Here is a 26,443-nt window from a genome sequence, read left to right as displayed (position 1 = left end):
GTCCTTTTTCGACCTAGGGGAGGGTTCGATATTAGCGGCATCCTCGACAGGCACAAGCCGAGCTACCAAATGATAAACACACACAACAGCAGCCGCAACAGCTTCCATACAGTGGGTAAAAATGCTACAAAAATTAATAAACACATTAAAAATGTATTTACTATTTAATTAGTTATAAAAATACAATAAAAATAAAACCCGTAAATAAAAAGAACGAAATCTAAGTTCTTTTATTTTAATTCTCGAATTAAGTTTTAAAAAACATGTCTAGCTTCTTAAAATGAAATAAAAAATTAAATATGTATGTATAAAAAGCTAACAAACTTTAAAAAAAATAAAAAAAAATATAAAACTTAAATTATTAATTCTATGGGAATTTGGGTAAATAAAAATAGAACAAACAGTAATAATATAAAACAAAAATGGAAATATAATTATATTTATTTGAAATATTTAACAATTCATTTAATAAAATATTCGAGGACACCCTGGTTTTTTCTGTCCTACGCCCAGAGTACCGAGACTGGCAAAAAGTTAATAGACGATTGACTAAAGCCGACATCCCTGCTGTTGTTTCGGTGGTCCTGCGTCCTGAATCCAGGACTTAGCACCCCCTTGACAACAGGCAAAGTGCATTAGCCCACCAAGGATCGGGCGGGGTTGGCCTGTCTCGGACTGGATGGGGTTGCGTTGGTCATGCAGGTGTTGCCCGATCCTGCTGAAAATTTATTTTGAATTAAAAGTTTCTGCTTGTGGCCGGGCGGGTTTTGTTGTTTTTAGCGATTAGCTGAATCGGTTAGGGCTCAAACAGGGATTGGGGTGAAGGTATCAAAGTTGGGTATCGAGATTGCACACTCAATTTATTAGCGCTTTGTCAGATGTTGAAGTAATCTGACGGCTGCGTGGACTTGAATTGGCCCAGTTCTGGCTTTAACTTCGATTACTCTTCGTTTTCCATTACCATCGGAAGCTAGGCTACGTGACTGACTCATAGGGTCAAGAGTTCGTGGTCAGAAGCGTCTACCCGTGTCTGTGGCTTAAGTTGCCGTATATAAGCCCCACCATGTCTGGACCAGCAGCCACATTTTGAACTGAAAATGAAACCGATCATCTTGCTGGCTCTCGTTTGTGTTACTTCTTGTGTTTGGGCTCGACCGGATGGCTATCCCAGTGCTCGTCCTCCGGCCACTTATCTGCCCGCGAAGCCACCAGCCGCCCCTCCGCCAAAGAGTGGCTACGGCCCACCTCCGAAAAACGGTAATGGTAAGCCACCACCTGCTCCACCCAGGCCCAGCTATGGTCCACCTAAAAACGGTAATGGTAAGCCACCACCTGCCCCACCCAAACCCAGCTACGGTCCACCACCCAAAAATGGCAACGGAAAGCCTCCACCCAGCAATGGTTACATACCACCTGGAAATGGAGATTCTGGGTCGTCTGGAAATGGAGGGGGTGGTCCGGAGGGAGGAGGAGAAGTCATTCCAATCATTAAGCTAGAGTCCCAGGTCAACACTGATGGATCCTACAAGGTGAGTGTGAGGAAACCCCGAAAACAAAGTAACTGATCCATTATTTTAGTATGAATATGAAACTGGAAACGGAATAAAAGCCGAGGAGATGGGCTATCTAAAAAATGCCGGGGTGGAGGGTGCTGAGGCCCAGACTGCCGAGGGATCCTTCTCCTACACCAGTCCCGAGGGAGAGGAAATCTCACTGACCTACATTGCGGACGAGAACGGATTCCAGCCCCAAGGTGACCACCTGCCGACACCACCGCCCATACCCATCGAGATTCAGGAGGCCCTTGACAAGCTGGCGGCAGGAGGTGGATGTCATGGATGCGATGACAACGAAGTGGGTGGGCAGGACAATGGCGGGGGCAGTGGTTATTCATACAAGAGAAAGTAAACGGGTTGACAAGTACAAATGAAATAAATGCTTTATAACGGATGAGTAATAGTTTATTTCATCAATGGATTCGTTTCTATGAATGTCATGCTTTTGGATATATCCTTTCAATTTTATCTCCGTTAGCTATTTAACATTCTAGAGTTGAAGCCCCTCAGCGGGCTACTTATCTAATACAAGCAACCACCAAGTCGGTATTGATCATACCCTGGTACACCTTGCTCCAGGCCTGGTGTTGCGTGCCCAGCATTCACCCTTCCTCCTGCGCCGGGTTAGACCCAACCCTTGAGCCGGAGCGGCGGTTGTGTGACTGGCAACACATGTTTCTCCCAACTTGCCAAACGCTCGTTCAACCTTATCCTGTTGATCGCTTGACGAAGACCGGGGGACGGGCGAGGGTTGGCATGCGGCAGCGATTCTGTCGCAATAATGAAAACATTAGCCTCGTAGCATATTTGCTAGCCAACAGGAGCGGAGTAGCTGCAGTTGAGGGTATACTAAGAACTGAATGGACTTTTGAAAAAAAATATGTTTAGTACATAAAATGTGTTGGGATAAAAAACAATACTATAAATGGTTATATACATACATGTACAATATAAAAATTTTGTAGTTTTCCAGTAGCAATGTCCAAAAAAAAATGTATTTAATTTTAAATAATAATAATTCATTTTAAATATTTAATAAATTATTTCGAGAAATACAATAAGATAAAAATCAAATTTCGAAAGCTCTCTCATCTTGAAGCTCTCTAAAACAAATGCCCACAAATCTTTATTTTAAATCTTAATTTTAAATATTGTGAAGTTTATAAAATATTTCGCCTTCCCTCATTCCGCCCTTTTGGTCTTGCCAGCAACCGCCGAGCTCAAAAATCACGACCCACCCCAAACCGCAAATCGTGAAACGATACAGGCCAATATATTAAGGCATTAGCGTCGGCAGGGGTACCTTCCTATGAGGGGCAGGGGGTGGAAGTGGCAGGATGACATTGAGGATAGCGAATGCGATTTGTATACGGTGGAATTACAACAACAGCAACAGAAACAGCAACAAACGATCGTTTAATTTCAATTAAAAACATTTTCCTTGTGCGCAGCCCAAAAGCCAAATATAAAAGGATGAATTGCAGGGGAGGGGGAGCGGGAGCGGAGAGGGAAACGGGAGGTAAAGGACTCTTGGAATACGCACACTTGCTACAGGCCGCTTAGCTTGGCTTAGTGCTCTGGTGATTGCGAGGACATGATGTTGCACTTGCCGAGCAACCACCAGGACGCACCAGGACCTCGAAAAGGGATGTCGGCTAGTGGACGGGGGTTGGATGGATGCTCGCTGCCGAGATGTTCTAAGCCAGTAAAGTGCGTAGCTATGTTGTAGGCAGGCCGATTCCGGCCGGTGCCGGCCGCTTCCTGGGCTGGGAATTCTTGCACTTGCTGCAAGGCCGTGGCAAATCCGGACAAAATAAGGGAGCGCCGGATGCGGAAGCGCGGTATAAAACGAAGGTCCTCTTCCAATTGGAACACAGAATCAAATTCGAACTCACACGATGCACACGACGGCTCAGTTGGACAGTCTGGAGCAGAAGCGCTCGGCTAGCCTGATCTTCCGGATCGAACAGTTGCTGCCCAGCAGTACCACGGCCACCACATCCACTACCGAAGCTTCGCTGGCGACTTCCACTACCAGTTCAGTAGCCAGTCCGGCCAAAAAGATTAGAAGCAATCCCCGCCCTGGAGTCTACACCTCACAGTACACCCCCAAGGACATCTGCTCCATTGCTGTGCCCACAGCCGCCTTACTTAGCGCCCCGGCTGCGCCCGCCGATTCAGGACGCACCCACTGCCAGATGTCCAACGGAGAACTGATCGTATCGGCCTCCCTCCTGCGGCAGATCAAGCTCTCAGAGGATGTGTATAGCTTTAATGCCATCTTCGAACTGCACGGCGGGCAGGTGAGGGTGCGGCTGGTGCGAGACGTGGCACGAGATGATGAGATCGTGGCCTGGTTTGGAGAGGAGCTGGTGCTCTTGATGGGCATACCCTTCCTAACGCCCCTTAACATTCAAGGTATGTTTAGAAGCTCTTCAGATCTTTATGTGGACTATCAACTAACGTCTTTTTTGACTATTCTACAGGAAACAACCGATACACATGTCATCTGTGCCACCTAACCTTCGAGACCCCGCATCCGCTGAAGATCCACTTGGCCCTCGGATGTGGGCGCAGTGCCATGGATATTCTGTGGATGAGACTACACTATGCCCTGAAAGCGGCGGCAAGGAGTCAGACGACGGTAAACCAACTGTCGCCCACACCGGCAACTTCCTCCACCTCTTCGGCATCTCCCACCCACTCACCGCCACCCCCAATGGCCGCACGCTTCTCCGCCTTTCGTCCCATATCAGCCATTACCTCGAATCTTCCTCTGAGCACGGTCACCACCACAGCTGGATCAACTCTCTCCTACCTGCCCTCCATCTCGATGGCTACTGCACCATTGGCCTCGCATCCCATGAATGCGGCCGCCCAGATCGAGGCCATAGTCAGCAACATGGGCGCCTCCAAACAGGGACATCTGTGCATCTACTGTGGAAAGGTTTACTCTCGAAAATACGGCCTCAAGATCCACATTCGAACCCACACCGGTTTCAAGCCTCTGAAATGCAAATTCTGCCTCCGCCCTTTCGGAGACCCGAGTAATCTCAACAAGCACGTTCGGTTGCATCTGCAGACCCAACCCGGAAGTTCGTCTTCTGGGGGTGGGGCCTCCTCCCCGGTTGGTGGTGCCGGGAGCGATGTGGACATCGAGGGAGAGTCGGATGCTGGACACCAGTGCCATATATGTCACAAATCTCTGCCACGCCGACGAGATCTGCTCCGGCACATGGAAAGTCGACACGGTGGATCGCGTCACGCACATCCAAGCACCACCAGCACCACCACCCAGGCCATCGACACAATAACCGGATCGAGACCCACCGCATCCACATCCAAGTCGAGCTGAGAGCTGAGCAGGATTAAAGTTTATGTAGCGCACTTATTGGGGCACAGCTGTGATAGAAAAATAAACTGCAAAAAATATTTACAAACAAATATTAAGCACAGAAGAAGAAACATAGTTTTGTATACAAATAGATAAAATATCTTTTTTAAATTAAAAAAAAAATAAAACAATAATATAAATGCAAAAATTGGAAATGCGTTTGATTAAGAATCAAATAGTATCGCTTTATTGATAAATTTCAATACGAATTCAAAGTGAATTTCTATCGTATAATGCACAAATCTTATTGTTAGACAATTAATGCTATTACTCGTACAATTTCGCTTTCGCCTTCGCCTCCGTTTCCGCGCTGGGCGGCCTTATCCATATTCGTGTATACTCGCTTAAATGTAGGGTACATGCAAAACAATCACAAATTGTCTTTAACGGGGTAAAGCGGGGTTAACTTTTGTGTGTTGTTTTTTTTTAAATATTTTTTTTATTTTTAGTTTTGTGTGTGTGTGTGCGTTGAGCAAAACGTAGACGGGCCAAAAACACTCACAATTACAAGGTCTAATTCATAGCTAAATCGTACAAGTACTTATATGCCAGTGTAGAAATGCGACGGTAAAGGTATTCATTAAATACGTATATATGTACTTAGAGTAGTATATAGATCGGAGCATAAAGTTAACTATTTTGTCTGTTTGATTTCTGGAACTACGTTTAGTTGGTTTGCTCGGGGCTAACACTTAGTTAAAGTTTGAACAAAGGTCATATCTTTCAATCTTATTCTCCCTAAACAAATGCACCGAAAACAATTGATTAATTTTTTAATAATTTCCTCTCCCGTAATTCTCCAAACCTCTCCATCTTGTCTTCTCTTTCTCTGTTAAGGCACTTACTCAAGAAGTCGCGTTCCAGAGTGTCCCTTAGGGTTAGTAAAGTATTCAAAGTATCCTTTGGTTTTTTGAACTGAAAAACAATGTGGCAAGCAAAGCGGCGAGTATGTGTAAGTGTATTCGTGTGTGCCATAGAGTGGACCTTGCTAAATTGTAAAGTTGCAACATTTGTGTTATAATTGAAAAGTTATTGAGTACAAACAAAAAATTTTGGAAATATCTTCTTAATAAGGGTTAAACAAATTTATTTTTACAACAATTTGGCAGAGTTTTCTCAATTGAAACAGAAAAAGATCCTTCTCTTTAAAAATTAGTTTAATAATCAGACAAAATCACTCATACGCCACGTGTGCCAGCTTATGAGTATTTTTTTCATTGAAATATTGCATCTGAATGTATCTGTTCAACTATTTAACCTAAACAATTTTTTCGTAAAGTTTGCAAACCAATGATGTCCACTCTAACCTGCAGCTATCACCTGGAGTCCTAACGTATTTTATTCTGAATAGCTTTGACAAATATGTCAGTTTTGGATATTTGACGATACGTTTTGCAATTCCCAAAAGTCTGTACTCGGCTTACATATACAAAGGTAATATATATATATATATAGTTCGTTATTATATATGTATATGCATAGACACCAATAGTTTTTGTTATTTTTAATCGTTAAGAGTAATATGCAAGTTCTGTATGTGGCTTTTCTTTCGCTTGGTTTTGTTAGGAATATGTTTACGCGTACTGTTGATGTAAATATCTAAACATAAATTCATACATGAAGCACACTTGGGTTCGGTTCTCATTAACGTTTGCTAATGTGGGTAGTAATTCGTTCAAAGTTTCGCACTTAACAAAATATCCATTATGTTAACAATTTGCTTCCTTATTTAATACGACTTTTATTCGTTTTTTAATCTATTTTCAAATATATATGTATGTGTTGTTGAAATTCAATTGTAAGTTTCTTAATGTGTAATTCTCTTTTTAATTTTATTTGTTGTATTACAGTTTCATCTTCCTCGTTGTTGTTCCCGCTGGTTTTTTATTTAAGAGTTTAGAGAATTAGACCTTAGATTGATTATTTCAAGTTCTCTCTTCTATAGCTTTCTTGTGGTTTGCAGTTGGAAACCATTTTTAATCATTGTTCTTGGGGTATTCATTGAATTGGCTTAATTGAAATACTGAATTGCTGAACACACACAGACTAAATAATGTTCGTTTCGATACTCCAAAATTAGCATCTATGCTTGGGTCCTGGAACCCGATTCAAGTTTGGTTTTTCTCAGTTAATTGCGCCATGAAAAGTACAACCTCGCTTAACACTAATCGCATGTCACAAAATATTTTAGGCCTCCACTCGATTCCCGAGATGGATAGATGGATACGAATCAATCAATCAGTGAATCAATTAATTAATTGGTAAATGTATTTATTTTGTATATAGGCATGCATGTACATAGGTGTGTATAATTATGTTTCTGTTTCTCATCGAGGTGATCAAAACATTTCTGAAGACTTTCTTGTTCACAATTGTTCTTAGTTCTTGTTAGCAAAAAACTTTGGACGTTTGGTATTCTTTTCACTTATTCAAGTTTATATAATTAGACAAACAAAATGCTTAAAGCTGCCCACAAGAATTTATCTACATTGTTTTCTTTTAGGTATTATAATTACGAATCCATTTTGGTTTTCCAGTTTATCATTAGTATTATCGTATATGTATATACTTTAAGCTTGCTGCTGCTTAACAATTAAAAGACACACAGTATGTAGGTGAAACTATTGCTACGATTATGAATACTACACTCTCTATGCGGTTGTGAATGGGTGTTCCTATATGTGTATTATAATTTTTTAAGGCATATGCACAAGGGAAGGACTCGATCATCGTCGCTCATCATTGGATTCTGGATTCTAAGTTAATTGGTAAAGACGAAAACACATACATATGTAACTAGGGGGAAGACAATACTGGGGACAATCTTTTACGCTTTTATACATAGTACAAGGTTTACAATTGGCTGCTTGATATGAGTATTATTTTTTAGTTTAGTGCTTAGTTTCTGTGAAACTATCGGACTTCGACTTTCCCTAGTAACGCACAAACTTAGAGATATTTTCGCACGGCTATAGACTACACATTAAAACTCCTCCAATTAGGCTTCATTGCAGTACTTATTGCTGTTTGGTTGATTCATCTTGCTGTCGACGTGTCCTGCTGATTGTGATGCTAAAGAATCGTATAATTAACATTTTTAGTTTCCGTTATCGTTTTTGTTGAGTGAGTGTCTCGTGTTGGCTGTGTTCTGTACTTCCAAATGGTTGAGTCCATTAGTTGATGTTTTACAATTTGTTTAAATTAAGTTTGCTTTATCAAATACCCTGCAACTTCATTTAATTATCACAGTTTTTCATCAGAGATAGTTTAAACGTTTCAATATTTTTTTTTTTCGTTTTTTCGGCTATTATTTTTAGTTTGTTTTCTCGGATTTTTGTTTTTTGTGTTCCTACAGTATGCAAAATATGCAAAAATAAAAAGCAAGCGATTTGAGATTTGTGCAATTTGGTGTGCCCAAGCTTAGTTTGCGTTTGCGACAAGGGTCCTAACTGAATTGGCAAACATTGATCTTTTTCATTACGGGTGTTTGGGAAGAGGGGATTACTTTACTCAGTTACTTTCCACACTTCTATGCCTGATATGCTGCACTTTCTTTCTCTTAACACTATTATTTTATTCTAATCTCTATGTTATATTTTTAGTTATTTTTATAATTTTTTTGGTGAGCAAATTGTCACGTGTAAAACAAACATCGATTTTACTTTTAAAGTAGTTTCCTTTTTATTTTTAAACATAATTAAAATTTAATTATTTGGAAGCAAAAGATGGCATATTTGTTTTTGAATTCTTTAAAATATTTCCTTTTTTGTTCGTGGTTCTCTGCACGTTTAAAACAAAAAACATTTTCTCAACGACAACTTGACAAGAACAGTAAAAACAATACATATAAAACATACAATGTGGTAAAGTTTAAAATGTCTTCTTGGAAAGTCTTCGTTTGAATTTCTCGTTTCTTCTGTTTGGTTCTGTTGCATTGCTAGGTAAACAGACGGTATTGATAGAAATCGAAATCGTATGTAGTATAATTGTAGGTAGTGGTGTGTAGATCAGGGATGACAAATGCCGGCCGTTGTTCGGCTTTTACTTTTCACTTTCGATCGTAGTTTCTTTCAGTGTGTTTTGTACTTTCGACATTGAATATTTTTTGGTTATACCGATTTGTATACAAATAGAGTCATAATGGCAAAAGACACAAGTTTGTGCTTGCAGCATATGGGGTGTGTGGTGTGGTGTTGTGTTGTGTCGATTGGTGTTGAACCGTTTGGTATTTTGGCATTGCTTTTGCATTCGATTCAAAATACAATAAATACAAGTCTCCAATTTACAAATACAAGTGCGCGCAAGGGGATATTCAAATATTCAGAATAATGAAGGGCGCAATTAGTATGAAGCGCTTCTCAGAAAATACTCAGGATGATAATGTAAGACAGTACTTAAATGTTTGGATATCCCCTTATTGTGTGTGTAATTATATATAATATGTATAGGTAACCCTCATCTGATCGAGCTAAAACAAATACAATAAAAATATAAACTAGGCATACTTAGACGTTGCGTAAATTTTGGTACTTTAAGTAATGCTCATTCGTTGCCTAACACATTGAGAGTATTGAAAGTAAAAGCGTTTTTAAACGACAGACTAATACAATTACAAACGAAATACAGGCTTCTTAATTAGGAAATCTGAAGGAGGAATAATAATTAAAATAATTGGCAATACGAGCGAGGAGCAGAAGGAATCAACAACATACTTTGAACATTTTTTTACCATTTTTGTTTTTTGTTTTTTTTTTCGAGTTTTTTTGTTTAGTTTTTTTTGTTTCTTCATTTTGGTTTTGGGCGGGCGTCGGCCTGTTGCTAATACACAAATCGTTTGTTGTACTATGCAGCCTGTTATATATGTACGTATAAGTAGTAGTATGTGGTATATATTCATATAAATATGTATGCATGATTATGTATAAGAATGACCAAAGAGCAAATCAAAGGCATTTTTACAAATTGTCGTCGACACACTTTATGCTATACAATTGCAGTTGGATGACGTGCGGGAGTTGTGGATGCAATTTATGTGGTTGTAGTGGCAATCTCTACATTGTTCGTCTTGGTGGCGCTGGCGGCCAATTTCTGTTGCTCCGCTGTAATGTTTCCGGCCTCGTGGCCATCGACGTCGCTGCTGCTGTTGTCGTTGGCATGATTGCTGCAAAGTAATTAAATTATTTAGAGCGTTAAAAATGTCAATGTCTTTCCACATCTCTAATAATAATGAAAACAATACACTTACAACTCATTCACTTTACTGGTTGGCCCATTTAATACCGGAGTAGTTTGTTCTGCCTCCGTTGCACGATCTGCTCCTAGGGGCTTAGTCCACATGCCCTCATCGTCCTCGTAATCGTCCTCGCCGTCCAGCAGCACAGATTGTAACCGTGTTACGATAGAAGTGGCCTCCGCAACGCCGGCTTCGGACAGCTTTTCGCTGATGGCCTTTTCCACGTTGGCATTGTTGTCATATTCCGCCTGCTGATCGTGGCTGTTATTCTGGATTGACGCATCGGAATTCTCAGCGGGTGGACGTTCCTGGGTATCCTTATTCACTTCAGGGGTGGCAGGCTTATCTTCCGAAGACACGTCCTCAGGAGGTGCGGTTGTGGGCATGCCCAGATCACTACCGAACGTGCTAAAGTGCGCATCGAAGTCAGCAAAGTTATCAGCATTGAAGTCGGCCCCCCAGTTGGCAGTGCCAGTGGGGACCTGGGCTGCCACACCAGGAATGTCGGAGAACTGGACATCCATGTCCCAGGGATCTGCCAGGTTGCTCAGGGTGATGGAGTTTTTCGTAAACATTCCGTGTCCGGGCCCATGGCCGTCGCCTGCTCCCGAATGGTCGCCATGTTCATCATCATCATCGTCTTCATCGTCAATGTTGCGTCCAAACTGAAACAGGTTCTGGTCGTTGTCCATCGTAAACACTATGTCCTGTAGCGTGTTATCCAGATCGCTGTAGCCCATGTTACTGTATGTCAGAGCTCCAATGTCCCAAGCGTTCGTCTCGCCTATCTCGTAATCTTTTGAACCCACACTGTACTCATTCTCCTCGTGAGGATTGCAATTGGCCAACAGTTTTGTCTGCTGCTTAGCTGCCAAGGTGAACTCTCCCGTTTCCGCATCGATTAGGGACTGCCAGAGTGCCTGCTCGGCCTCGTCGCTTAGGCTGGAGGAGATCAAGGCGGCGATATGTTCGGATTCCGATATACAATTCGTGATGTGGCGTAAAATTTTAATAAGGTGTCCCATGTAGCCCAAGCGACGACCCTTTTCGGCGGCCCTGAAAATTTATTTTCGTTAAATTAACCTCGTAAGATAAAATATAGAAGTATAAAACTTACTGCGCCTGGGCATTGTGCTGCCAGTAGTCAACCAGCTTGGACACCAAATGGCAGTTGACAATCAACTAAAAATATCGAAACAAAACTATATAAAAATTCGAAGAATTGAATCTCAATTATTTACATGAGTTTGCAATTCCGAGGGAGGGGCACTGGGCGCCGCCTTAGTCTTGTCGAGATCGTTAAGAGTGAGCTCCTCTTCCTGCTGCTCCGCCGCGATTTGACCATCAACTTCGGTATTCTCTTCGTGGTTCTCAACAGAATCGGTTGCAACAGTTTCAGTGGGCGTTTCTTCAGCTTGAGCTTCTGCAGCTATCTCGACGTCAGTTGTCTTTTCTTGCGGTTCTTCTTTGTCACCAGCCAGAGCTTTGGCAGCCGAATCCAACTCTCGCTTCATGTCGTTTAGGGCATTCTTGACCTCGACATCTTCAGTGTCAACTTTCAGGAAAGCGTTTATGAGGCAGTCGGCGGTAAAAAAGTCTGTGACCTCCGTGGAACCCGTGTTGTTATTGGAGAGCTCGTTGTAGAACACCAAGTGCAGGGCCTTTTCCAGTTCGCTGTGCAAGAAGTTGTTCCAGCAGTATTGTTTAAAGTACTCCAACAACAGACTAAAGTACTCCGTTGCACAAATACTAAACGTAATACAAAAAATATATTTTTATATTTTTAGTTTCTCTGACTTTAAATACACTTACGCCTGATGAATGGTCTCGTGCTTAGTTTCCAGCAGGGCGGTGAACACGCGGCACACTTGCAAGCGAGTCTTGCCAAATGGGGGCGTCAACACGGCTGCCGTCGTTTCGAGTGTTGGTTTCTGCAACCAAAAACAGTCATCAACTGGTTCTAGGCCGGAAAAACTGACATTCAACTTACCGCGGGCGGGTTCTTGAGCACATGAACAAATTCCTGGAGGCGTGGCGCCATCACAGTGATCACAGTCTCCTGTACTTCCTGGTGGAACTCCCGCTCACGTTTCTGAAGCAAACGCTGGCGATCCGAGTTGGGCTCATCTCTAAAACATTAGTTGTGGCATTATTTTACTTGGGATATTAAGAATCAGAGAGTAAAACTCACGTAAAGGTAATTGGCTTAATAAGCGTAAGTACAACCGATATTCCTGATAAGATGGCGCTCTCCTGAGCGTTTGGTTCCAAAATCACATTTAACAAGGCTTCAATTGTGTCTGCGGATTCAATTGTCTTTAGAATGGGATTGGAGCCATCGAAGGCCGGCTCAAACGAATCGTTCTCCTGCTCGGTCTGACGCATCAGGCGCCCTTGGTTAATAAGATCACAGAAAAAGTCGGCAACATTTGCATGTTTTTCGGTTTCTTGAGGATTACGCAATATTGCAATCAGTCTCTCAACAATTTTATCTTCAGTTAGCCACTGTAATGGCAAAAGAGGAAAAGTTTAGTACTTAACTATTGGAGGTGGATATCTCAGAATACTCACTTCGAAAAGGTTCCTTTTGAGTTGACCACCCTCGATGTCCTTCATCATTTGCATTATTAAATCAGGTATGACAGGTGTGTCAAAGTGTTTACAAATGAAATCCAAAAAGGTCTTCTGCGATTTAATATACTCCAGGAGTTGTAGGCACATGTGTTGATACAAAAACCAATCTTGTTCAGGCTTTTTGGTAAAGAGCATGCTAAACGTTTTGCTAAAAAACGACGATAGCAATGGATTTAACGGTGGTTCCTTTTCCAGATATGAATACAGAAGCTGAAGGGTCTCCGGGTCGGTCAGAAGCTTTTCATCCAGGGACGGCAGGCCGCTAAAAAGACCATTGTTTCATATAAACATCAACAGGCTATCGAAATATGTATGTAGGCCAACTTACAGTGTGAGTATCTCACAGGACATGTTCGCATAGCGGAAACGCTGCGCCATGGGTACATCTTCATTCGGCTCGGTTGTGATCAGCTCCACCAGACGCCGGATGACCTCGGGACGTGTAAAGTAGTTTACCAGGTTCTTCTTTTGCGTCTTGCACTCCTGTAGTATGTCCTCCTCATCCAGGAATTCCTCCAGTGTGGAGTTCTGCGAACACAATTGGTCGTTACTCAGACAATTACTGACGATCCCCGATCCGGGGGCCACCTACCTCCTTCTCCAGCAGCGCCTCTATATTCGCGGAGGGCGCATAACCCTTGTCCCAAAACATTTTTCGCACGTACGTCTTGGCGGTGACACTTTCAGGCTTTGGGAAACAAGAAATCTCACTTCTTCGCTCGGCTCGCGAATCTCGGACTTGGATCGGGCTGGTTCTTGGCTAAGCATGCACGGCACTGAAAGTGGAATCACTCAATTAAAACACTCGCACAAAGTAATGCGTAAATTTTGCAATTATGCCAAGAAGGCTCCACATATACACTGCTTCTGCTGGCTGCAAAATAGTCTGCCGCGCGGCTTAGGCACGCAATTCAGTTAGGGGACGTGGCCGCTGCACTTACGGGTTAGTTGCACTTTGTTTTTTCCACTGGCTGTTGCACTTTTAATTGTTTTTCGACCGAAAAAACCACGCTATAATTTTCTTCACTGCTTCTAGAGGTGGAAAATTTTCGATTGCTTTGTATGGTAACAAGTGCGATAACAAATACGTTATAAGGGATGGACTTGTTCAACAGCTAATAAATATATTATCCTATATAAATTCTATCCCTTTTATATATTTTTAAAGGCGTCGAAATTTTAATAAAAATAATTTTCGAGTCGACTATATAGTTTATATAAACTTGCTTGCGGGGTTTCTTTGTTGACTTCATAAATTGGGTCAGTCCCAATATTTATTCTCCCAAATTTTTTTATTTTATTCTTAAATATATACATATGTATACATTATAAATTTGTAATATAAAACATTTGAAGATGCGATTTAATATAACGCAAACATTAAAAAAGTGTTAGCCCATTGGAGGTGAAAACGCAACATTAAAAAAATGTTATCGGTTCGCATTCATCGCTTCTGTTTTGTTATTTTAGAATTTTGCGCCCTGAGAGCGATGGAGCATGGAGTTGTTTTGTGCGAAATAGCAGAGGAAATCTCCCCAGAAGGCCCGGAAGAGCCGTCAGAGTTTGCCTTTGGGAAGCGACGATGGAGGGTCAGGGAATTTTTGACCGAAAAAGCAGAGGCTATCGGGATTTGCATACAAGAATGTGAGTCCAGTGAATATATTCGGTAAATCAGCTATTTTTATGGTTTATTCAAGGTCTGGAGGCGCGAACCAGGAAGCTGAGCTTCAAGGCGATCAAACAGGAGTCGGGAATATGGAAGCTGGTCCTCTTTCACGACCAGCGAATCGCTAGAGCTCGTCCCGCCGAGTTGCAAATGGCTGACATACTCCTTCCATTAATATTTCGAGACTACACGCCAAGTCTAGAGTTCGAAGTGGCGGAGCAGGAGCGCCTGCACCAGCGGCCCCTTAAAACATACGTGACCACCAAGCTGTATGACGCGCTCTACGACCGTCATTTAAAAGCCACGAATGTATCCCAAGATCAGAAACTACTCCTGCCAAATCGCTTCAAGTCGAAGCTGCGAAAGTATCAGGAGCGAACAGTCATCTGGATGCTTCAAAGGGAACAGAAGCCTGCCGAAATTACTGCCAATTATACGCCTCTCTATTCTGTAGACGGTATTAGTAGGGTTTTCAAACACAATTACTGCCTTCAGTTTTACGCCCATGAAGATGCACTTCCAAAGATATTACTCCCCCCCGGAGGCATTTTGGCGGACGAAATGGGGTTGGGAAAGACTGTCGAGTTCCTGGCAATGTTGCTGATGAACCCCAGGCCGCCGGAGTCCTGCAACAATACGTATTGGCACGCCAAAATTGAAGAAATTGAGAGCGAAGTCCCTCTTAAGCTGATGCGAAAGGGAAACGGCGGTGAAGCATTCTGCGTCTGCACCTCAAAGAAAGGTGCTCGGGTGCAATGTTCAAAGTGCCGCCTCTGGCAGCACAAACATTGCATGAATAGTTCCGATGACATACCTCACCTCTGTCCCAACTGCTGGGCGGATGTGGTTGAATCCTCAGGTCGGCTTGTAGAAACGGGAGCCACGTTCATCGTCTCACCCAACGCCATTAAGATGCAGTGGTTCCGCGAAATGAAGAAGCACATTTCCCCAAACCTAAAGGTCCTGGTCTACAGAGGCTTGCATACTGGGGCTGGCAACTGGTACAGTCCTCTGCACCTAGCTGAGTACGATGTGGTCCTTACCGACTATGTTACGCTGCGCAACGAGATCTACCATACGGCGGATTTCGTTTCCGACCGTCAGTTGCGCCACCAGCGGTTGTACATGCGATCCAACAGTCCTCTCTTGATGGTCAACTGGTGGCGCGTGTGCCTGGACGAGGCTCAGGTAACCAAGCCGACTTTGTTGTAAAACAAATGCAATAGTTTGTTTTAATAAAAGATTACCTTTTCAGATGGTAGAGAGCAACACGTCGGCGGCAGCAGAAATGGTACGGAAGCTGCCGGCTATCAATCGCTGGGCCGTCACCGGCACCATTGATGACTTGCCGCCATTACTGGAATTTGTGGGTCGAACAGAGGCCACTCAGCCGCCGGACGCCTGGAAGACGGTGCACAAGGCCTTTCAGCTCAACCATCAAACCGAACCGCTGCTCGACCTACTCCAACACAGTCTTTGGCGAACGTGCAAGTCCAAGGTCGAGCATGAACTGGGGATACCGCCGCAGATGGAGTTGGTGCACCGCCTGGAACTAAGCAACGTGGAAGCCCTCTACTATCGCGAGGAGCACTTTAAGTGTCATGAGCAGTTCCTGGCCGCAGTCGCCAAACACACACGCCACAATCCTGACAATAGTTCCTGCCTGGCGTCCATTTCTCCGCAGTTGTTGCGAGTAATCCTGAAGCCCTTTCTTCGCATCCGACAGACCTGCTCCGTGCCCGTGGTGCACAACAGCACCGTATCAAGCACAGACTACCTCAACCCGCAGGACCTTTTGGAGCGCCTCAAGTCAAATAATGAGACGGAATGCAAGTCCGAGCTGCGCAGCTGGGCTTCCTCCTACAATGGCTTGGCTGCCATTCACTTTATTCGCGAGGACTTCCCCCAGGCCATCAAGCACTATAAGCTGCTGCTTAAACTAGCTGCGGACTACAACAAGGATAGTATATCGTAAGTAACCATGAATATGCTGATCTAGTAGCTCTTAATTCTTTGATGCCCCAACAGTGTGGACAGTGTGCTGCAGATTCACGCCATCTATAACCTACTCCAGGCTAGTGACGCCGCTGCGCCGTGCGAAAGGGTTTCTGAGGCGGAGAAACAGACCTACGAGTCACAAATGAAGCTATTGGAGTGGAAGTATCTGCAGGACAATGTAGCGGTTCTCCAGGCGGCTCTTGGCTCCTACGAATCCAAACTAAACGAGCTGTGCGAATTAGGAAATAAGTTTAAGGACAACGTTGTGCGTTTGCTGGCTACGGTGGTCAATCATAAGCCGGCCCTGCATAATTCCATATGGAACAAAGTGCGGGATGACTTCGCCCGCAAGAATATCTCCATGAAAAAGCTTCTGAATGTAGACTCCATGTCTGGCATGGTGTATGTTGTGGATTTATGGTTCCAGAAGGTACAAAATTTGAACGATCACGTCATTAAGGAGATTGAATTCTTAAAAGAAATAATGGAGAGTGCTTGTGGCGCCATTAAGATGGGTGCGCCCCTTTCGCAGGAAATGCACAATTTTATAGCAACTGTAACAGACTGCCATCTGGCTGATATTCTGGTGAGCCAATTATGCTAACAATTATGTGCCAATATAATGAAAAAACTAATTCTTTTTCAAAAGGACGACAAGCCGAATGACAACCCAGAAAAACCAAAGAAACCACGACACTGCCGTCTCTGCAAGATTAGGGACTGTCTTAACCAGTTTGAGTGTCTAGTCTTTGCCAAAGAGCTCGACGATGACGCCGAAGCAACCGAGGGCCTCGAAGTGCCTAGCATGGAGATTAGTCTCATAACAAGTAGCTATAACTGCGTTACAATACCCTAGTCACGGATGACTAATTATAGCTTTCCTCAGGCATCTTCAACTTCCTGCGCTCCAAGCCCGCCTTCGCCGAGTGGCAAACGGAACTGCAACACCAGTTGGATTTTCTGACTTGCCTCCAAAGTGTCGTGAAGCTGCAGATCAAGTACTGGATTGAGGTCGAGTACATGGTAAAGGCCTTTGACGAACTGGAGATGTGCAAAATGCGCATTCTTCTGACCGACGATCCGGATGAGCAATCGAACTACCGCATCCTGGCCTGCCAGTTGGACGAACAGCTGCAGTTCAATCAGGTGAACTTGCAGGAATCGCAGCTTAACTTCACGAGACTGTTTGGACGCCTGAAGTACCTGAAGCATCTGAAGGAGGATGCCACTGACAAGCCGTGTCCCATTTGCCAGACGCACGACGACCTGAGGGTAAGTTATGAAACTAAAGATCACCCCCTGGGAAAATACATCTTCCTCTCTGGTAGTATGTGATGATGGTCTGCGGTCACTTCGTGTGCCAACTCTGCCTTGAGAACATGAAGAAGAGTACATTGCACGGGATCTCCAAGTGTCCCATATGTCGCCAGGACTCTCCGCAGTAAGAATGGAATCGGCCTCAGGCATCCCTAAACCTTTTAATGATTGAAACAATTTTATAGATTATACTACTCGGTGCGGCGAGAAGCAGGAGTCTCCATTGCCGGTGACTTCTCCACAAAAATCTCTAGCATTGTGGAACAACTGCTGAAAATAAGGTCCGCAGACCCACATGAGAAAATCTTGATCTTTTCGCAATGGCAAGCCATTTTGTTCCAAATCTCCAAAGCTCTGGCCTTAAACAAGATCGAATTTCGGAGCAAGTGCGTCGAGCAGGATTTTGCGGACTTTAAGGTTAGTATCGACGTGGTTTCAAAGGCTTTTGTTGGCTCTAATATTGGCATCCTTTAGAATCCCAATCTCAACGTAACCTGTTTGTTGATGCCGCTGTCAAAGGGCTCCAAAGGACTCAATCTAATAGAAGCGACGCATGTCTTCCTAGTGGAACCCATCCTAAATCCAGGAGACGAAAAACAGGCAATCGGCCGCATCCACCGATTCGGTCAAACAAAGTGAGTTTCTATTTAAAACATTACTAAGAACGTTTCTTATGAATTTCCAACACTTTTGCAGGCCCACCAAAGTACATCGTTTCATCGTAAACGGAACGATTGAGGAGAACATACTTTCATTGATTGCCTCAGCCGACGATACCACGACACTGTCCACCCACTGGGATCTAGAGAACATGACGCTCGAGGGGCTCAAAAAGCTGTTTATCCTTCGGAATACAAATTAGAATTAGATGATCCAAGTGAGGAGAACCAAAGTCGGACCGAAGATTACTTACCTCTGCAGGAGCGAGGTATATTATTTACTATTGACTTCAATTCTTAAAATTTGTATTTATTCAACACCGACGAAAAATAGGACTTAAATTAACAAAATGGGTATGAAATGAATATACCCACTTCAATGTTGTACAAATTCGTGTCATCTGGTTTCGTTGCTTGATACTGATACTCATTCCATGTAAATAGATCCAAATCTATCCAATAACCATTTTCATTAAAGCAGACCTTTTAGTATTACACTCAATTTTCCTCTCCTTTGGGTGTTTTTAACAAAAGACCAGTTTATAATCATTTATATTCTCTTTATCAAGTTAAAACCCTGATTATTGAAAATTGCTCACTTAATAATATTATTTGATACAATCCATATTTTATACAATATTTTTAAGATTATATATAGTATAATTTAAGAATACGTGTGTATAAGCCTTAGTATATGTTACACCTTATAAGAACAAGAAAGTATTGCTTTCTGTGTAAGACCCAAGGCTGATTCCCCGCCTCTGATGCTGAGTCTCACACATGGTCTATCTTTAAGTCGTCGAGGCTGGAGCCCTCAGCCTGAGCCTTCTGAGCGTAATAGCCATCGTAGGAGCTTTGCGCTCGATCGACCTCCTGCTGGTGCTGCAGGCGATGAAGTTGTTCGTGGGCAGCCTCCTGGATGCGGCGTCGCTCTTCGTCGGCATGCCGCTTCACCTCGTTCTCCTCGATCTGTTGTGCCTGAAGTTCAGCAGACGCAGCTGCTCGTTCCGCCGCCGCCTCCTTGTATTCATCGTATGAATGTAGATTTCGGTCTGTCTGCTCCAGCTTGTGCAGCGAGGAAAGCTGCTCTTTGGCCGCTTCTGCTATTTCTTTCCGTTTGGCCTCCGCCTGACGCTTGGCCTCCCTCTTGCTCCGCTCCTGTTCCTCCAGCTCCTCGCGCGCTGCATAGAACTTGGGTGAAATCACCGGGGGTCGATTCTCGTGGGTGCGCTGGTGGCGCTTCAACGCTGTTTCTTGGCGGAAGTGCGTGCCGCAGGTCTTGCATTCGAAAGGCTTCTCGCCAGTGTGAATCCACTCATGGTGCCGCAGGGTCTGGGCCTTTGCAAATCTCTTCGGGCAGAAGCGGCAGGCGAAGTCCTTAACTTTCTCATGGATGATCTTGTAGTGACGCTTCATGTTCCCAATGTTGTTGAATCCCTGCCCACATCCGGGGCAGATATGCTTGCCCTCCTTCTTCGTAAAGTTCACTTGCGGCGACCACGAGGGCACTGAAACAGAGGGTATCGGATTCACAGCAGTGCCCGCTAACTGGGCGATGTCCACGCGTTCAACGCGGCGTGGGTCTTTGGGAATGGTGGCCACGGATTCTGCGCACACCTTCAACAGCTCATCGGCAGCGGTTTGGGAAACTATGATGGGCTCCGCGGCAACTCCTTCGATTGCAACTCCTGCGAGATCCGGAGTATTGAGCAATTGATCGCCAGATACTTCACCCATTTCCACCTGCCGCTGGCGGTAGGTCTCGATGGCCCTCAGCACCCGTTTCTCGTGCGTCTTCAGGTGCTTCGTAAGGCTCTTGGGGTACAAGAATTTCTTTCCGCAAACCTGGAAATTGACAAAGTATTAGGACACATGCTTGGGATGACCCTTTACGGCTCACCTTGCACTCGCAGCGCTTTTCACCCGTGTGCGTCATCTCGTGGATCTTGCAGGCATGCGACTTCCCAAATGTTTTGCCACAGTACTGACAGGCGTAGTTTTTGATCTTCTCGTGGACTATCTTGATGTGGTTCGCCAAACTTTGCTTGTTGTGCGAGGCATGCTCGCAGATGTGGCACTTGAACTTCTTCTCCTGAGTGTGGGTTAAGATGTGTGTGTTCCATTCCTGCCGCGTCGTTTTTCCCACTCCACAGTACGGACAAACGTAGTTCTTGATTCCGGCGTGCCTCATCAAATGGTCCTTCAATGCACTGTTGATCACAAACCGCTTGCCACAGATGTTGCATGGGAAAGGTAGTTCCTTGCCGTCGTGCTTGTACATGTGCTTCTTTAGAGCCATTGGGCACCGGAAGACCTTGTCGCACTCGGTGCACGGGTAGTCCCTAGGCGGAGCCGCTGCCTTGCTGATTCCGTGCGCCTTTTTCATGTGAAAAGTAAGAAGGCGGACTCGGGGGAATGTTTTTCCACAGCCATCCACGCTGCACGAATGCACTTCCGACAGCTCCGTGTGGGCATGGTCAATGTGCAACCTTAATCCTCCAGCGGTTGTGAAACCTAAAACCAGCATGATTCGAGATTACCATTTTTTAGGAAAAAATATTCGAGAACTCACCTTTCCTGCAACTCTCCACCGTGCACTGGAAGGGTAGTAGGTCGTTGTGGTGCTTCATGTGCTCCTCATAACGTATGGCCTTCTTGAACTTCTGGTGGCAGATGTGACAGTCGATGATCCGGTGCAGGTGTCGCTCACCAGGCGGAATTTTCTTACGCTGGGTCCTTGACTTTTCACCGTCCTCATCATGCTCATCGGAACCGGATAGCAATCCTTCTTCCTCTTTCTTTGCCGATCGGCCCACTTTCGGTTTTATCGCTGGCATGGTACTACCCCTGACCCGCTGTGCCAAGGGCATGTCGTCGTCGCTGCTGTTGGGATCAAAGTCCACATCTTCGTTGTCACTCTCCTCCGAAGAATCCCCGGCAAACAGGTTAATCAGATCCGCAGAATCCATTTCGTCTTGCTTCACCTCTTTCTCCACCAGCTCAGCCTCCTTGTCAACGTGCTCCAGCATCTTAAACACATCTTCGTTCTCAATCAGCTCCATTTTGTGATCCAACAGAGGGTCGAAGTTTATGCGATCCTCCTCCTCCTGCCCCACCAGCTCTGCCTCGTTTCCAGCTACACTCAGGACGTCGAATGTTTTGATTTGAGCATTTGCCGGCGGGCAAAAAACGTTCCTGGCCACCATGTCCTGGAACTTCCGAACGGAGTCCACGCAGAGTTTCTGGAACTGGTGCATGTCGTCCAATTTCGTGTAGCAGATGAAGCACAGGCATTTAGGAAAACCGTCCTGGGGCTCCACCGCCAGCGACGTGCACACACATAGCTTTTTGGCCAGCCCCGGCTCTTGGAACAAGTCATGACCTCCAGATCCGTTCTCGGGCAGTCGGTTTAGGCAGATTCGGCAGACTGAGTGCACCGAGTATTGGGAACGCTCCTGCTCCATGGCGCCTATGATCGAATGGTGGATATCCAGAGGCCAAAGGCCAGAAAAGATAGAAAATCGTCGCCTTTCGCGTTTTGCGAACCAAAACACAGTATAGCGATGACACTTTAATTAGTGATGACACCGCGTACACGATGCCACCTCCAATCTGTATATCGGTTATCGATAAAGCGGCGCCAAATTTAAATCCACTTTTGTGTTGGGGCTGTTAAATTCGTTCAAGATTTTCAATAACCAAGAAACCAAGTAAAAAATTAATGTGAAAGGCATATATTTGTTCGCCCGGCCAAATATAAAACGGCAATGTTAGTTAAATAAATTGTCATTTGTTATTGAATGCAATAATGTGCAAACTCAAATATCTGAGCGAAAAATAAAGTTTACATAGAATAAAACGTTAAAAACCAGGCGTTCAAAATACGAAAACTAGTTGGTAATCCTTAAAGACCTATAACGCATATGTCCTTCATAGAAAAACACAATAGAAAAGAGCAGACACGGGCTGCGAAAAGGGGAAATCCTCGCATCCATGCTTTCAGACGTGGTCGAGTTTCAAAGCGTCCACTGATGTTCCTTCCGCCTCGGCTTTTTGGGCGTAGAATCCGTCGTAGGTGTTGGTCTGTTTTTGCAGCTTATTGAGCTGCTCGAAGGCCGCCTCCTGGATTTTTCGTAGCTCTGCCTCGGCCTTGCGCTTTGCCTCGTTCTCCTCGATTTGGTAGGCCAGAAGTTCCGCCGTAGCTGCTGCCCGTTCCGCAGCCGGATCCTGGTACTGCTCGAAGTTCTTTGGCTGCTGGCGCTTCACTGTGGTAGTGCTCGTCTCCGATTTGGAACTGGCGGGCTCCTTGGTTTTTCCTGGTGGACGTGGAGGCTTGTCGTGCACCTTCATATGCGTCTTTAGCACCTGCTCCTGGCGGAAATGCTTGCCGCAAACCTTGCACTCGTACGGTTTTTCGCCCGTGTGAATGTATTCGTGGTGCCGGAGATACTGCTTCTTGGCGAATCGTTTTGGACAAAAGCGGCAGCAGAAGTCCTTTACCTTCTGGTGCACCACCTTATAATGTAGCTTCATGTTGCTGACGTGGTTAAAGCCCTTACCGCAGTCGGGGCACATGTGCTGGCCTTCTTTCTTCGTGAAGTTCACTTGCGGCGACCAAGATGGTAGGTTAACCGAGGGTATCGGATTGGCAACTGTGCCCGCCAGTTGAGCAATGTCCACGCGTTCTACGCGTCCACGCAAGTGCGGACTGGGCTTGGCAATCGTCGTAGAGGCGGACCCGCCAGCCGCGTCAGTTGCCAGAGGATTGGGGGTCGGCTGCGTCTTGGGCAGATCCCTCTTTTCGTGAGTCTTCAGGTGCTTCGTGAGGCCCTTTTCAAACAGGAACACCTTTCCGCAGATCTTGCAGTCACAGCACTTCTCCCCCGTGTGACTCCTCTCATGAATTTTGCACGCGTGCGACTTGCCAAACGTCTTGCCGCAGTATTGGCAGGCGAAATCCTTTCGTTTCTCGTGCACCACCTTCACATGGTTGGCCAAGGCCTGCTTGTTGTGCGAGGCGTGATCGCACAGCCGGCATTCGTACTTCTTCTCTTTTGTGTGCGTCAGGATGTGCTTGTTCCACTCCTGCCTGGTGGTCTTGCCCACGCCGCAGTAGGGGCAGACATGATTTTTGATGCCAGCGTGACGGAGCAAATGGTCCCGCAGAACGCTGTTGATGGGGAAGCGCTTGCCGCAGATTTCGCAAGCGAACGGCAGCTCCTCGCCCGTGTGCTTATACATATGCTTCTTGAGGGCCGTGGGACAGCGGAAGACCTTTTCGCATTCCGTGCAGGGGAAGTCCCTCGATGGAGTGTCCACCTTGTGGATCCGCTTCATGTGAAAGCTCAGCAGCACGGGCCTGGCAAAAGTTTTGTTGCATCCCTCGTAGGTGCACGGATGCATGGCCGAACTCTCCGTGTGAGCATGCTCCACATGGACACGTAAGCCATTGGCGGTAGTAAAGCCTGCAAGAATAATCATATACAGAATCAGCTTGAGCTTATTATGGACATTTTATTTTAGTTAATACCTTTCCTGCAGCTCTCCACGGTGCACTGGTAAGGCAAGAGGTCGTTGTGATGCTTCATGTGCTCCTCGTACCGAATGGCCTTCTTGAACTTCTGATGGCAAATGTGGCAGTCGATTAGCCGGTGACGGTCGCGCTCCGTGGCTGGAATCCTTTTGCGTTTGGGCTTCTCCTTGATGTCGTCGTCGTCAGAGTCTTCCGAGGAGCTGGTCTCTTCCGACTCCTCATCCCGCTTGACGGCCGCCTTGCTCCTCCCCTTGGCCTTGCTGGCTGTTCCCCGAGTAGAGCCTCGCGTGCTCCGTTGGGCCAGCGGAATGTCGTCGTCACTGCTGTTAATCTGGAAGTCCTCGTCCTGGTCGTTGTCGTTTCCACTTTCGAAAGAAGAGTCCTCCGCGCGGATGCCGAAGGGTTGGGCCATCTCCTGCTTCTCCACCTCCTCGACTTCCTTCTCCACCGTCTCCAGCATCTTGAATACATCCTCCTCGTTCTCAATTATCTCGATCTTGGAGTTGAGCAGAGGGTCGAAGTTGACGTTGTCCTCTTCCTCGGGGGGAAGATCCGCCACTGCAGCGCTCGGGTCCAGGACATCGAAGCTGCTCTGACAGGCGAAGGTATTGCTGGCCACCAGGTCCTGGAACTTTTGCACCGAGTCCACACACTGCTTTTGGAAGTCGTGCAGGTCATTCAGCTTCGTGTAGCACAGAGTGCAAAGATTCTTGGGAAACCCATCGGTCTGCTCCACGGACAGGGAAGTGCAGACGCACAGTTTTTTCGCCAACCCGGGAACCAGAAACAGGTCGTACGCGGCCGTATTGTCCAGTGTGGACAGGCAGGTGCGGCACACCGTGTGAATGGAGTAGTGACTCCCCGCGCTCATCGTGGAAACTCAATTTGCGAAACTTGTAGTTTTCTAAATTACAATTTGTGAATTAAAAGGTTCTGCGCCGAGTCGAGAAAAAAATCCAATACCATTTGTGTGTACTCGCGTGCATGTGTGTGAGTGCTCGTCAGCAGTTCGATTGTCTGCAGCGACGAGTGGCAGCTACTCGCTGCCCGTTTGCGCAGCTCTAGCACCCACACATACACAAAACGATTTGTTTTGCTTTTTTAAAGTTCGTTTGTTTATGAAGCGTACATATATACATACATATGTACACATCCCTGCAGTAATGAAATTCCCTTCACCGCGTTTTCAGGTCCAGAATTAATTTTATTAAAAAAACAAAAACAAAACTAAAAGAGACTAATATCTAAATATTGTAGGCGAATTATACCTGCCGGTCCTCTGTTCTAGCTTAAGGTCGAAGCGTTATAATGATATTTGATAGTTATATCTTATAATTCTTTTGGAAAACTCATGACCCTTGGCTCCATGATCAAGCTCTAATTTGACTTATATATTTCTTATAAAAAGCAATGATTTTCATTTTTCATTTTAATGAAAGATTTTGGGGTTGTTTGTTTTAACATGGTCTGATTTATGGTTTAGGTTGGATTCAGCTGTGATCAGGACGGGGAGTGGAGGATTCAGGTATGATTCAGGTGCGAGTGGTGCTGACAATATACATATGTACATATGTATGTATGTATGTATGTGTAATAAAGACGGCAAAACAAGCTTATAGGAATTTAAGGCGAAAATGTTACCTCTTATTTGAAAATAATGTGAATTTTCAGGAAAGATTATTTAAAATTTCAAGAACTACGTTTTAAATATATTTATATTTTTTGGTAAATTTAAGTTATATTATTGTTGTATTGTTCTTCCCTTGTATTTATGAACATACATATATATGTAAATATGTATCTACATATAAGCATAACAAATGACTTAAGGGGAGGGTAAGGTATTAATTTTTATTTTTTTTTTCATTTTTTTTTTATTTTTTAAATTGAATGCATAATATCTGAAGAATATTGTGTCAAAATTTCAAGTCAATTAAAGCAAAATTGTTATTGTTATTAGTTATTGACAAAGTTGCTTATAAACGTTTTACACTGGATTACACTGGTGTTTAAAACTTTAAAGCGTTTTTCCCACAACTCACGTTTTCAAAGTCGGTGCCCCTCATAACTTCAAAACTACTGCACCTATCCTTTTGAAATTTTAAACACCATTTCTGTACATATTTTACGAGGTAACGCTGTCGAGTTTTTTTTTTTTTTTGTTCATAATTTTGATTTTGCAATGACAAATTAACCGATTTTTCTCCCAAAAAATTGAGTTTTTCACTTCAAAGTCTTCAAAAAAATTAAAAAATTGCAATTTTCAAAAAACCTTCACAGCGTTACCTGGGGCGTACTATTATCTAACGAATGAATTTTCATTTTTTGATTACAAATGATCCAGCACCGAGTTATGAGGGGCACCGCAATTCAACTTTTTTTGGCGACACGTCCGGACAATTGCTACCATTGCCATATTTTTAAATATTTTTTTGTAAAAATTTGATAAAACA

The 26,443-nt window shown here is 44.5% G+C and overlaps 6 protein-coding genes across 8 annotated transcripts; 3 read left to right on the top strand and 3 right to left on the bottom strand.

Annotated features, from left to right (window-relative positions):
- Window positions 1–523: 523 nt before the first annotated feature.
- On the top strand, window positions 524–1,908 carry Cpr65Az (Cuticular protein 65Az). Its single transcript, XM_017247005.3, has 2 exons — window positions 524–1,529; window positions 1,579–1,908. The coding sequence occupies exons 1-2, from the start codon at window positions 1,098–1,100 to the stop codon at window positions 1,906–1,908; spliced, it is 762 nt and encodes a 253-aa protein (XP_017102494.2). The 5' UTR covers window positions 524–1,097.
- A 1,538-nt stretch (window positions 1,909–3,446) lies between these two features.
- Window positions 3,447–4,998, top strand: Prdm13 (PR/SET domain 13). Its single transcript, XM_017247020.3, has 2 exons — window positions 3,447–3,974; window positions 4,043–4,998. Exons 1-2 carry the CDS (start codon window positions 3,455–3,457, stop codon window positions 4,909–4,911), a joined length of 1,389 nt encoding a protein of 462 aa, XP_017102509.2. The 5' UTR covers window positions 3,447–3,454; the 3' UTR covers window positions 4,912–4,998.
- Window positions 4,999–6,331: 1,333 nt separating this feature from the next.
- On the top strand, window positions 6,332–18,959 carry LOC108129156 (E3 ubiquitin-protein ligase SHPRH). Of its 3 annotated transcripts, none has more exons than XM_070280508.1 (11): window positions 6,332–6,384; window positions 14,288–14,461; window positions 14,515–15,671; window positions 15,739–16,454; window positions 16,512–17,067; window positions 17,131–17,308; window positions 17,368–17,753; window positions 17,810–17,922; window positions 17,984–18,215; window positions 18,273–18,433; window positions 18,495–18,959. In XM_070280508.1, exons 2-11 carry the CDS (start codon window positions 14,308–14,310, stop codon window positions 18,658–18,660), a joined length of 3,819 nt encoding a protein of 1,272 aa, XP_070136609.1. In that variant the 5' UTR covers window positions 6,332–6,384; window positions 14,288–14,307; the 3' UTR covers window positions 18,661–18,959. The 3 variants fall into 3 exon arrangements, with proteins under 3 accessions (XP_070136609.1, XP_070136610.1, XP_017102596.2); XM_070280509.1 differs by lacking the exon at window positions 6,332–6,384 and adding an exon at window positions 14,205–14,222; XM_017247107.3 differs by lacking the exon at window positions 6,332–6,384 and having other exon boundaries at window positions 14,272–14,461.
- On the bottom strand, window positions 7,205–13,893 carry fmt (phosphatase 6 regulatory subunit 1-like protein fmt). Its single transcript, XM_017247102.3, has 11 exons — window positions 13,759–13,893; window positions 13,410–13,593; window positions 13,146–13,345; window positions 12,755–13,079; window positions 12,375–12,688; window positions 12,174–12,312; window positions 11,996–12,114; window positions 11,425–11,932; window positions 11,301–11,365; window positions 10,196–11,239; window positions 7,205–10,111 (listed from the first exon to the last, which is right to left on the bottom strand). Exons 2-11 carry the CDS (start codon window positions 13,467–13,469, stop codon window positions 9,979–9,981), a joined length of 2,907 nt encoding a protein of 968 aa, XP_017102591.2. The 5' UTR covers window positions 13,470–13,593; window positions 13,759–13,893; the 3' UTR covers window positions 7,205–9,978.
- Window positions 18,960–18,976: 17 nt separating the features above from the next.
- On the bottom strand, window positions 18,977–22,017 carry LOC108129157 (zinc finger protein 555). The gene is made up of 3 exons (XM_017247108.3): window positions 21,030–22,017; window positions 20,358–20,971; window positions 18,977–20,302 (listed from the first exon to the last, which is right to left on the bottom strand). Exons 1-3 carry the CDS (start codon window positions 21,919–21,921, stop codon window positions 19,232–19,234), a joined length of 2,577 nt encoding a protein of 858 aa, XP_017102597.2. The 5' UTR covers window positions 21,922–22,017; the 3' UTR covers window positions 18,977–19,231.
- A 214-nt stretch (window positions 22,018–22,231) lies between these two features.
- D19B lies at window positions 22,232–25,020 on the bottom strand. The gene is made up of 2 exons (XM_017247139.3): window positions 23,988–25,020; window positions 22,232–23,922 (listed from the first exon to the last, which is right to left on the bottom strand). Exons 1-2 carry the CDS (start codon window positions 24,859–24,861, stop codon window positions 22,457–22,459), a joined length of 2,340 nt encoding a protein of 779 aa, XP_017102628.2. The 5' UTR covers window positions 24,862–25,020; the 3' UTR covers window positions 22,232–22,456.
- Window positions 25,021–26,443: the final 1,423 nt, after the last annotated feature.

The sequence above is a fragment of the Drosophila bipectinata genome, chromosome 3L, assembly GCF_030179905.1.
Source record: "Drosophila bipectinata strain 14024-0381.07 chromosome 3L, DbipHiC1v2, whole genome shotgun sequence".
NCBI lineage: Eukaryota > Metazoa > Arthropoda > Insecta > Diptera > Drosophilidae > Drosophila > Drosophila bipectinata.
Note: the sequence above shows the minus strand (reverse complement) of the source record. Positions and strands in the feature narration are given on the sequence as shown.

Excerpts from the sequence above, each read along its gene's own strand:
- LOC108129156 (XM_070280508.1), top strand. The coding sequence starts at position 14,308 with ATGGAGCATGGAGTTGTTTTGTGCGAAATAGCAGAGGAAATCTCCCCA. Across the intron at positions 16,455-16,511 it reads TACAACAAGGATAGTATATC|TGTGGACAGTGTGCTGCAGA; the intron begins GTAAGTAACCAT and ends ATGCCCCAACAG. Across the intron at positions 17,923-17,983 it reads TGTCGCCAGGACTCTCCGCA|ATTATACTACTCGGTGCGGC; the intron begins GTAAGAATGGAA and ends ACAATTTTATAG.
- Prdm13 (XM_017247020.3), top strand. The coding sequence starts at position 3,455 with ATGCACACGACGGCTCAGTTGGACAGTCTGGAGCAGAAGCGCTCGGCT. Across the intron at positions 3,975-4,042 it reads AACGCCCCTTAACATTCAAG|GAAACAACCGATACACATGT; the intron begins GTATGTTTAGAA and ends ACTATTCTACAG.
- D19B (XM_017247139.3), bottom strand. The coding sequence starts at position 24,861 with ATGAGCGCGGGGAGTCACTACTCCATTCACACGGTGTGCCGCACCTGC. Across the intron at positions 23,923-23,987 it reads CGTGGAGAGCTGCAGGAAAG|GCTTTACTACCGCCAATGGC; the intron begins GTATTAACTAAA and ends TTATTCTTGCAG.
- LOC108129157 (XM_017247108.3), bottom strand. The coding sequence starts at position 21,921 with ATGGAGCAGGAGCGTTCCCAATACTCGGTGCACTCAGTCTGCCGAATC. Across the intron at positions 20,972-21,029 it reads GGTGGAGAGTTGCAGGAAAG|GTTTCACAACCGCTGGAGGA; the intron begins GTGAGTTCTCGA and ends TGCTGGTTTTAG. Across the intron at positions 20,303-20,357 it reads AAAAGCGCTGCGAGTGCAAG|GTTTGCGGAAAGAAATTCTT; the intron begins GTGAGCCGTAAA and ends GTCAATTTCCAG.
- fmt (XM_017247102.3), bottom strand. The coding sequence starts at position 13,469 with ATGTTTTGGGACAAGGGTTATGCGCCCTCCGCGAATATAGAGGCGCTG. Across the intron at positions 13,346-13,409 it reads AGGCGCTGCTGGAGAAGGAG|AACTCCACACTGGAGGAATT; the intron begins GTAGGTGGCCCC and ends TTGTGTTCGCAG. Across the intron at positions 12,115-12,173 it reads TGCTCAAGAACCCGCCCGCG|AAACCAACACTCGAAACGAC; the intron begins GTAAGTTGAATG and ends TTTTGGTTGCAG.
- Cpr65Az (XM_017247005.3), top strand. The coding sequence starts at position 1,098 with ATGAAACCGATCATCTTGCTGGCTCTCGTTTGTGTTACTTCTTGTGTT. Across the intron at positions 1,530-1,578 it reads ACACTGATGGATCCTACAAG|TATGAATATGAAACTGGAAA; the intron begins GTGAGTGTGAGG and ends CCATTATTTTAG.